This window comes from Corylus avellana, chromosome ca8 (assembly GCF_901000735.1).
Source record: "Corylus avellana chromosome ca8, CavTom2PMs-1.0".
NCBI classification, from domain to species: domain Eukaryota; kingdom Viridiplantae; phylum Streptophyta; class Magnoliopsida; order Fagales; family Betulaceae; genus Corylus; species Corylus avellana.
This window is the reverse complement of record NC_081548.1, coordinates 21,020,086-21,031,144: the sequence shown is the minus strand read 5'-3', so window position 1 is coordinate 21,031,144 and position 11,059 is coordinate 21,020,086. Positions and strand designations below refer to the sequence as shown.

General features: G+C 37.8%; 2 protein-coding genes across 2 annotated transcripts; both read left to right on the top strand.

The window, feature by feature from the left end:
- The first annotated feature begins 2,219 nt into the window (after positions 1-2,219).
- Positions 2,220-7,339, top strand: LOC132189867 (serine/threonine-protein kinase PEPKR2). Its single transcript, XM_059604684.1, has 4 exons — positions 2,220-2,465; positions 2,735-3,521; positions 5,840-6,136; positions 6,577-7,339. Exons 2-4 carry the CDS (start codon positions 2,774-2,776, stop codon positions 6,933-6,935), a joined length of 1,404 nt encoding a protein of 467 aa, XP_059460667.1. The 5' UTR covers positions 2,220-2,465; positions 2,735-2,773; the 3' UTR covers positions 6,936-7,339.
- A 668-nt stretch (positions 7,340-8,007) lies between these two features.
- On the top strand, positions 8,008-8,586 carry LOC132191025 (uncharacterized). Its single transcript, XM_059606044.1, has one exon. The coding sequence runs from the start codon at positions 8,008-8,010 to the stop codon at positions 8,584-8,586; it is 579 nt and encodes a 192-aa protein (XP_059462027.1).
- The last annotated feature ends 2,473 nt before the right edge of the window (positions 8,587-11,059 follow it).

Below are 11,059 nucleotides of genomic sequence, written 5' to 3'. Positions count from 1 at the left end.
GATGCATCTTAGGGCAACATGTAGGAGGGTTTATCATCTTTTTTTTCTTTCTTATAATCATCATCATTTCTCAACTTTCTTTTCTCAAAATGGAAACCTTTTCAAATATAAACTTGTTGTACTTAGAAAGCGTTTAAATAAATAGAAACTTTCTAGATAATTCTTTTAGAAATCCTTCATGCATGCAACATAACTTCATAATACGTAAATAGAATAATCATTACAATTTAATACAAGAATATATAAATAGCATGACATGAAGTAATTTTAGAAGGGGTAGTGAATTTACTTACCTCTAGACTGAAGCTAGAAGTGGTATGAAGGAATCTAGTTGCTCCAATATGACTAACACCACTAGTATATCTTTTGAAACTACTTTCTAAAGTCCGCTATCTCTTGTGTTCTTTCTTTCTTGTAGCGCTTGGTCTCGCCCTTTCTCTCTCTGTTCTGAGTAAACACTCTTAGAAAGAAGAAAGACCGAGTAAAAAGTGGAAGAAGGAAGAATATATGCAAGAGATGGGAGAGGAGATGAGTGGTGAAAATTGTGAAGGAGAAGAGCTCTATTTATAGGAGAAAATCAAATACTATTCTACCTTCAATTTACAATTCTACCATTCATTTACTATTTCACCCACCAAATACTATTATACCTACTATTTACTATTCTACCTACCCTATACTATTCTACCTTCCATTTGCTATCCTATTATTTCACCAATTACCATTCTCTAATTACCACTCTCATAAATTTCCCAAGAATTAAAATCCTTAGCTACAATGGATATTAAAATAACATCATTATCAGAATAATCTATTTAAATAGCTTTGAAAATTCTGGGGCACTACAGTTAAATCATTCTAATTATATGATAGGGATATAATCATAAATCTTTGGTTATTAAACCTAATATATGATAGTAGTAATAATGGACTACTAAATTACTAATGGCCTCTCAAATTGAAAGGATGAATAACAATTTTATTTAAGCAAAATACAGGGTGAATAAGAGCATAATAGTAGTTATTTGTCTATTTACTTCTTAATGGTCATCATTTGTATTGATTAGAAAGAAATGGTTAAATTAATTTTCTTGCACATTTGTTGTCCATCTCCATATAAGAGATACACAAATTTATCATTAAATATGCCGGATCCACATTTGAGTTATACAAATTCAGTGGTAATTTAATTTTTTAATTTTAAGATGAACAAAAAAAATTTGTAAAAAAATGACACAAAATACGTCTTTCTATAAAAATAAAAAAGGTTGATTATTATAAAATTTTGTTTTGGAGATTACAACATTTTTGAAATAGTTGTTGTAAGTCATGATTACATTTAGGACAGAGTTTTCCTCTCGGGATGGAAGAATTTCCTCGAATTCAATATATAAAAATGACATGTATTATTTGAACACGTATCATTTAAACATTTAAGATAAATATACTTTTTTTAATAGTAGAGATAAAGTTGAAATAAATTTTACTAAAAACTCATATGCATCTCACATGCTATTAAAAAAATTGACACATGTTACTTTTATGAGAAATATTATGAGTCTTTTTAGAATCATCTTAGAGTCATCTCAAATGTGATGTAACTTTTAAAATTATAGTTGAATTTGCGATGTAATGTATTAAACTTTGATCTATTAATGATTTTAAAAGTCATATCACATTTGAGATGACTCTAAAAAAACTCTAGAAAGACTTATAGCATTACTCTGCTTTTATAACCTGATCTGAAAAAAATTTCTCCAACTAATTTAGAAGAAATCTCTGTCCTTATATATATTTTTTAAAAAAAAAAAAGAAAAAAAAGAAACGCTATTTGTTTGGAAAAAGCTACTATTAAATATGATTTTATTTCCTTAAATGCAATCAAAGAATTTTAAAAGATTACCCAACCAATAGAAAAAGGGAAAAAGAAACAGATCTAAGTGCGCCTGCAACGCTGTCGCACACGTCTCTTCAATCATCACATGTGTCAAAATAGTCTTATGTCGGTATCTCAGACCAACAAACATCGGCGCAAATCCCAAGATCTCTCCGATATCCGCGCATCTCAAGAAATCGACGTTACAGATTCCGAGCCCACACCGAATCCCCCGTGTTACTGCACCCGGGTTATAATCTCCAACACAAAAAGGTTTCAGGCCCTCAGGGTCAGGGTCAGGGTCAGAGTCAGATATTTTTGCTAAGACACGTGCGTGGTTTAGGCGAAAACAGGCAAAAGCCCAAACCCACCTCTATCTAATTATTTGATACGTAGAAATTAAGACTTCTGTTCCTAATCTTTTTTTCTAGGGTTTCTGTTCCGATCCTAATTCCTCCCGATTTGATACGGATAGGCCAATTTTCGTTTCCAATTTTCTCTAACAATCCTTGTTCATAGCTTTTGGATCTCTTTCTGTGTACCCAACAATCTGATATCTCGAAGTCGGGGGCATTGTCTTGGCGCAAAGGTTAACTCTTTTTCCTTAATTCTTTAATGACCCTCAATTTCTTTTCCTAGTATTTGAAGATTAATCTGACATCAATTGTATATTGGTGCGACAAATGCAAAGAAATCATATTTTGTGTAATTCATCGCTTTTCGTTTTCCTAGAGAGCTGAAAATTTCATTTTACTGGGTTTTGAATCTTCTTCTTGGAAATTTTGGGTAGTGTATGACGATATTTTATTATTATTCGAATAATTTTTTTTTTTTCGTTTTTAAATGTTTTCTGAGCAGCAAAATAGAGGGTATGATATTATCAGTTTATCTGATTTGATGAGGAAGAAGAGGAAAGGAAGCGAAGCAGATGCGAGCTCACCAGCCACTTTAACACCAACCCATGATTCGCCACCATCGTATTTCACCTCTCATTATTCGCTAGAAGATTATACAAGGCTGAACAAGAGGTGTAAAGAAGATGCCGATACTGAATCCGTTATTTCTTGTAAAAATAGGCTTGCGGGCATTGCCACTGCTCCGCCGTGTGGGACTTCCTCTTTGGTCCCACCTGGGAGAGGTCTCAAGAGAAAGATAGGGTGTATAGATGTTGCTACCCAAATGGGTCGGAAGAATAAGATTGAGGATGATTACATTTCAGGTGCCACAATTGGGAAAGGCAAATTTGGATCAGTTTGGATGTGTCGGTCTAGGGTTAGTGGAGTGGAATATGCATGCAAGACTTTGCGGAAGGGGGAGGAAACAGTTCATAGGGAGGTAGAGATAATGCAGCACTTGTCTGGTCATCCCGGGGTTGTAACATTGCAGGCTGTGTACGAGGAGTCTGACTGTTTTCATCTTGTGATGGAGTTGTGCTCTGGGGGATGTTTGATCAATCAGATGGTCCAAGAAGTTCAGTATTCAGAGCACCGTGCGGCCAATATATTCAAGGAAGTGATGTTAGTGATAAAGTATTGTCATGATATGGGAGTTGTGCATAGAGATATTAAGCCTGAGAATATTCTGCTCACTACATTGGGAAAGATAAAGCTAGCTGATTTTGGCCTGGCCACGAGAATTTCTAATGGTTAGTTCTGAATACCTGCTACACAGAATGTTACTTATGAATTGTCTATTTTGTTCCCTTTTTTATTGTAATTTCTTCACCTGACTCAGTAGCACCACGAGTTTAGTGTTTGAATGTTTTTGAATGCTTCTTGCGCAATAAAAATGTTTTAAATGCATGTTTAGAGCAGCAACAAATATTCCAAGCACATGAAAATACAGAGGTTGAGGGTCGGGCGAAGGATACATCATTTTAATAGATAAATGATATAGATTAACCAAGAGAGCAGGGAGTGATACCCCCAGCTTGTACCTTTCTGTTGCTGTTTGATTAAACTAAGTATTACGCTTCTGTGTTTAATCTACATGCTCCGACAATTGAATGAAGACTGATGAAAAGGCACACCTTTGTCAATCTGGATCATAGGAGAATGATTTGATGTTGAGCGTGGTAAGTGTTTCACCATGGTATATAGAGGAGAAAACATCAGCCCATTTTCTTCATTTTCTTATAAAAGAAGTTCTTTTATGTGTTGTTCGAGAAGGGCTTGTTACAAAGATCGGATAAACTAGACCAAGGGTGACAGAGGAGTCCAAAAGTGGAAAGATTCGTCGAAAAGGGTGGCGCTGATCATGCATCGCCTGATCTGCCAGCTGTGACAAGACCACAACAAATGAAAAAAAGCCAAATGGATCGTATCAATTTAGCTTCTAAAAGGAATCCTGCTGAGCATTTTTCTATAATGACTGATTATACCTAATTGAGAAATGATTCTTTTTTTTTTTTTTTTTTTTTTTTAAAAAAAAAATTCTATCAGAACGAGCGTATGTATATGCTCTACAGGGCCAATTACTATGTCTATTTGACATCTGATTAAGAATCAGAATCAAATATGGAAGTTTGATGAAGGATGCTCCTAGGAAGTGTTTCTATGTCTTTTATCACAGTTCCATTAAGTTGAACTGCCATCTATGCATCCTTACATTTAATTCTGATTTCTATTCTGATGTCAACTAGACATCCTTATATTGAAAAATAATGTATTGGACGAAGGATGATCAATGTATGCTAGGAAAATGAACCCTTAATATCGTATTCTTTAATTTAGGAATTAGGTTAGATAAGACTTAGACTTAGACTTGAAAATTTTATTTGTTAAAATTCAAACTAGAAAACAATGGTCATCCTGTAGCCAGTCATCTGTCTCCCTGGAAAAGGGGCAGCAAAGCAGTTCAAACTTGATTAATTAGGCTTCCATTCATTTGGAAGTGGGAAACCCAAGATTGCAAGTGAAGCAGCAAAGGAAGAGGAGTGTCTTAAGGGGAAGTCTAAAGTGGAGGACTTAGGATTAGGCCTCTCGAATTTATTGATCCTTGAAACTGTATTTTCATTCCTTTTCCATAGGCATATCAGACAACCATCATGCATACTCCCAGACAACATGTAGGTAGCTGAATGTGGGGGGCCAAAGTTGTGTCTGTTTCAGAAACATTGCATGGAACAATCAAATGCAGAAGATCAGAAGTGAAGGGGTTCTTTCATTTCCTCCAGACAGAACTTTGTGGAAAAGGGTGCCTATCTTTATCTGAATAACCATTTCAATAATTACTACTATAACTTGAATTACTTTTTAACTTAAAAAAGTCAAGAGGGTTAGTTTTCATATTTGGTATGTAAAGAGACCAATGGAGGAGTCAACCCAAGCTGTCCCTATATACTCTGTGTGTTTGCGTGTGCGTGCATGTATGCATGTGTATTTTATTGGTTGGAGATAATCAAAAAATTATATAAAACACATAATCATGTTTCGAGTCTTTGCAGGTGGATATTTCTATCATGTTTCATGATATTGGTGATCATTTTAAAAAAATGTCTCGTTAAATTGGCAGTGCATGATTTTATTTTTCTATACTTGCTGGTAGTACCATGTTCCTGGTTATATTTTGAAACTTGATATCTGTGACTAAGCTTGTGGGTTTGCATGTCAAAGGGTCTTGTTATTGCATGCCTTAGCAAAGGGATGAGAATTTCTAGAGGATATTAACCACTAGTAATGAGCTTGCATCTTTAGTGAAATCATTGTCAACCATCTGCCATCATTTTGTTGGATTTTCTCTTTTAATTATTTCTCAACTGCTTTTATATATACCGTTGTATGCCAACCCTTTTTTTTATTACCATATCTGATATTGGTCCTGTGTTCTATGTTCCTGCTTGGCTTTCATTACACTTTTCCCTCTTTAAATGTAACTAAGTCGTTAGCATCTTTCTTGTAGATTGTTGGTTATCTGTGAAAACTGTCAGCCTACTTATGAAATGAGAAAATTATTATACTGCAGGCCAGAGCTTGACCGGATTGGCTGGAAGTCCTGCTTATGTTGCCCCAGAAGTTTTGTTAGGAAAATATTCTGAGAAGGTCGATATTTGGAGTGCTGGTGTTCTCCTCCATGCTCTCTTGGTCGGTGCTCTTCCCTTTCGTGGAGATTCCAAAGAAGCGATTTTTGAGGCGATTAAGAATGTCGAGCTTGATTTCCACAGTGGGGAATGGAAGTTGATATCTAAATTTGCTCAAGATCTTCTTGGTAGAATGCTGACGAGGGATGTTTCGGCAAGGATAACTGCAGATGAAGTATTAAGTAAGAATCTATACCACTAGCGAGAAATTCCTTACTCCACTAATGGCAAGGAAACTTTTAATTAGGACTATGCTAACTTCTGTATCTGCTCCCCTTTTGACCCTGCATACTTAAATATTCTACAAAATATTGCCTAATCTTGTAAGTTTTGCATTCAGATGCTGTGTTGCGTTAAAATGTTTTCACGGTGAACCTGTCCCTTTATTTTGACACACGTTGCTGGTCTGTCAATCACTGAAGGTCATATTATATCTGCTTGCACTGGCCTATTTTATTCTTTTCTTTGTTTGCTTGTTTCCTTTTAACCTTTTAGCACAATTGAGCAGGCCGTGTTTGTGTGTTTCCTTTGTAATCCTGATCTGCTCTTAGACTAAATGACGACTGATTTCTGGGGATGTAATTCTTCTATCTAATTGAGATTCGAATCGGTGTTGCTTCAGGGCATCCATGGTTATTGTTCTACACAGAGTGCACGCCCAAGACTCTACCCCTTAGATCGAAATTGAAGAACCATATCGGAGCACCTAACCGGCAACATGTGGTTGCACCTGGATTAAAGTCAGATGGAAACAGGATACTCAGCGGCTCTCTCAGCCAGGATTCAAGCCCTGGTTCATTATCTGAAAGTTGCAAGTCAGAGGATCAGGATGACTTGGGTTTAGTCGATGCCCTAGCCACTGCAGTCTCACATGTTAGGATTTCTGGACCAAAGAGGAGTAGAGTGTGTGGTACTACAGGTCCAATAGAGCAGCATGGTTCATCTAACATGAAGGCTAACAATCTCTGCAGAGCTTTTTGATCCTACCGACAAGACTGACTCCACCAATATCACTTTCTCCACTCTTTTCATTATGTGGATTTGAGATGAGCTTGAATTGGTGCAAATGATGATTACAAGTTGACTTTCCAGATCAAGATGGTGACCGGATAATTTGTAGCTTGAGATCTCATTTCTATTCTTTATTTTGGTGTTTGCTATTTTGACCTAATAATGGTTCTAATATGATCTACTGACACAACTAATGTGTAAATAGAATCATTAGCGTTCTATGATTTGACATCCCCCCCACACTTGCAGAAATGGGCAAATACTGGCCCTTCTTGTAAATATTTGTTAGAAAATTGTAGAATATTATCTCCTTAAAGAAAAGAAACGTGGGGCTTTTCGAAGTAAGGAATTTCTGGCTCTTTCTAGTTGTGATATTTTGTCTTCTCTTACGTTTCTTTACTGTTTAGTGGCTTCTGGATTTTCAGAGCATTTTTATTGCCTTGTCTCTCATCCACTGGACATTGTTTAATTTGCTCTATTCAAAGTCAACTGCCGTTAATGGTGGATCGCTCAACACAACTTCATAAATAATGTTTTCTCCCACCAACGCTGACAAGGTAAAGAATTCGATATTTGGCTTATATATAATCTTATTATATCTTATCAACATCAGTTGTAGATCAGTTCTGTGTATCAAAACCACCCCTAATGCGAGTTGTACACACGACACCAAGGAGATTCGGCATCCGCTGCTCTGCTAAAGCCTAAAATATTGGCTGGAAATTTCTTTTTTGGAGAAATTTATATCCAAAATAAAATGAGATCAATCTCGAGACTAGAACTTCTATCATATAAATCATGAAAATACTCTGAACTCTCGCATGTCAACTCATCTCGAGCGAGATGGTGTTGGAGGAAAGTACCCGCAAAGCTTTTGACCCATATATAGGGCGAGTGTGACTTCTTCTCAACCAAACTCATCATATGGGTCCTTTTACTGCTTCTGGTTCTCATCCTTTCCCGTACAGAAACCTCCCCTTTCGATGATTCTTCATCTTCATCCTCTACTGCATCATGGGTTTTCTTCAATAAATGGAGAGGAATGGTACTTGATGATGCCAACCCAAATCCTAGTCAGCCCGACAAAACCGACATTCTAACCTCAAAGCTCCGAGACTCGGTTACTTTCCTTCCTTTGAAAGACCTCAGATTTGCTGCAACTGCTATGACAGGGAACACTTGGTGCATGAGCTCCTTGAACGACACCCACGAGGATAAAGAAGCAGAGTACCTCTACTTCCCTTCACAAGCATCCATGGGAAGGCTTCTGTGCATCAAGGGTCGCAACACAGGAGACGGCACCAAAAATTCAAATGCCTTGGCATGGCCAGAGAGTCTTCCAGAATCAGCAGTGTACATGAAGGGCTTGGCCTTCGTGTCGGACACTTACTATGATTATGTAAATTTATGGCATGGGGTGACTGCTATGGCTCCATTCGTTGGTTGGTCCATGAAGAATGGGTGCATAGGGCCAACAAAATGGGTGCTGTACCATTGGGGAGAGCTCAGGGGTAGAATAGGATCATGGCTTCAGAACCTAATGCAAGCAAACTTTGGGGAAGTTGCAGTGGAAGAATTCAAGAAAGGAGATGGGGCATACTGTTTTTTGAGAAGGCGGTAGTGATGAGGCATAATGTGGGGGGCATGGGGAAGGAGAAGAAGCTGCAGGTTTTCGATTTATTGAGATGTGAAGGGGGTTTTGTGGAATAAACCCGGGTGGTAGGGGAAGAGAAGTGAATGAAAAAGGGGAGCCAATCATAAGGCTAACTTTGCTAATGAGGACAGGTTCAAGATCATTTAAGAATGTGAGCGCTGTGATCGACATATTTGCAGGAGAGTGTGCGAGGGATGCCTGTTGAAGGTAGCTCAGTCAGAAGATCTAAGCTTCTGTGACCAGGTTTGTGGCCTCTTCTATATATGTTGCCTCTTGCAATTTTCATTTTGTCCCTTTAAGTTCTAGAGAACTTACAACATATTAATGGCCATCAGAAATCAGAGAAAATGGTCATCAGAAATCCGTCGGTTTCCAAAGAACTGGGGATACTCCGATACTTGAATTATTAAAGGTTGTCTGAGAAAAATGAATCGGGAATGAGAAGCAAAGTGAGTATGTTCAAAGTCATTCATCTATACGTTAGGAAATCTTTTGAAACTGGGTTCCAGTTGAAAGACTTCCTAAAATATACATTCTTGGCGTAGACAACTTTACTTCTAAACTTTCAAACGTTGACTCGTCAACAGACTCCTCTCTCTCTCTCTCTCTCAGTCTCACTGGCCCTGGGTCTAGAGGCAACAATATAAATTGCATACCTTTGAGCATTTGAGTTTCATTGCTGAATTGCTTTTGCCAATCTAGAGAAACTCAACAAGTCTGCCTTGCCAAGTCCTTACCGAGATCCTTTAAGACTTGGTAATTCTTTTTCAATTTAAATTTCTTTCTTTTATGGTTAGGATATATAGGACAATAATTAAATGAACTTTTTGAATTCTGAATACCTAAATTTGAGCTAAAACTCGATTTTGGAATAGCCACCCCAGTTGTCTTTTTGAGTTTAATTGTGCTTATCAGCAGTTTGTTTGAGTTGATTAGAAAACTTACACTTTTTGCAGCTTAGGCTTTCGGAACCCAATATGAGTTTGAGGCTTTGAGCAGCTTGTTTCCAGTACTCTGTATTTCCCATCCTAAAGCCTCAAACTCATATTGGGTTCCGAAAGCCTAAGCTGCAAAAAGTGTAAGTTTTCTAATCAACTCAAACAAACTGCTGATAAGCACAATTAAACTCAAAAAGACAACTGGGGTGGTCATTCCAAAATCGAGTTTTAGCTCAAATTTAGGTATTCAGAATGCAAAAAGTTCATTTAATTATTGTCCTATATATCCTAACCATAAAAGAATGAAATTTAAATTGAAAAAGAATTACCAAGTCTTAAAGAATCTTCGTAAAGACTTGGTAAGACAGACTTGTTGAGTTTTTTTGGATTGACAAAAGCAATTCAGCAATGAAACTCAAATGCTCAAAGGTGTGCAATTTATACTGTTGCCCCCAGACCCAGGGCCAGTGAGGCTGAGATAGACAGACAGACAGAGAGAAGTCTGTTGACGAGTCAACGTTTGAAAGTCTAGAAGTAAAACTGTCTACGCCAAGAATGTATATTTTAGGAAGTCTTTCAATTGGAACCCAATTTCAAAAGATTTCCTAACGTATAGATGAATGACTTTGAACATACTCACTTTGCTTCCCATTCCCGATTCATTTTTCTCAGACAATCTTTACTAATTTAAGTATTAGAGTATCTCCAATTCTTTGAAAACCAACGGATTTCTGATGACCATTTTCTCTGATTTCTGATGACCATTAATGCGTTGTAAGTTCTCTACAACTAAAGGGACAAAATGAAAATTGCAAGAAATGCATGAGGCAACATATATAGAAGAGGCCACAAACCTGGTCGTAGAAGCTTAGATCTTTTGACTGAGCTACCTTCAACAGGCATCCCTCCACCCTCGCACACTCCCTTGCAAATATGTCAATCACAGCGCTCACATTCTTAAATGATCTTGAACCTCTCCTCATTAGCAAAGTTAGCCTTATGATTGGCTCCCCTTTTTCATTCACTTCTCTTCCCCTACCACCCGGGTTTATTCCACAAAACCCCCTTGCTTTACATCTCAATAAATCGAAAACTTGCAGCTTCTTCTCCTTCCCCATGCCCCCCACATTATGCCTCATCGCTACCGCCTTCTCAAAAAGAGTAATGATACAGGTTACGCGGCGTGCATGAACAGTAACGCACGCCGCTGACGTGGCATGTGCCACGTCGTAACCTCTGTTTTTTTTTTAAAATAAAAAAAATAATAAAAACAAAACACGATCGTCTTCCCCCCCCACCCCAAAAAAATTCCCCCCAAACCCATTTTCCCTCCACGGCTCCACCCCATTCTCCCTCCACCCAAATTCTCTCTCCACCGGCGCCGGCGCCGGCTCCGTGATCCCACTAAAACCGGCGCCGTGATCTGCTCTCCCCCACCGTCGACCGACCCCTTTCCTTTCTCCATTTTTCCTCCCCAACCCCTTTTCTCCACCCTGCGTCCT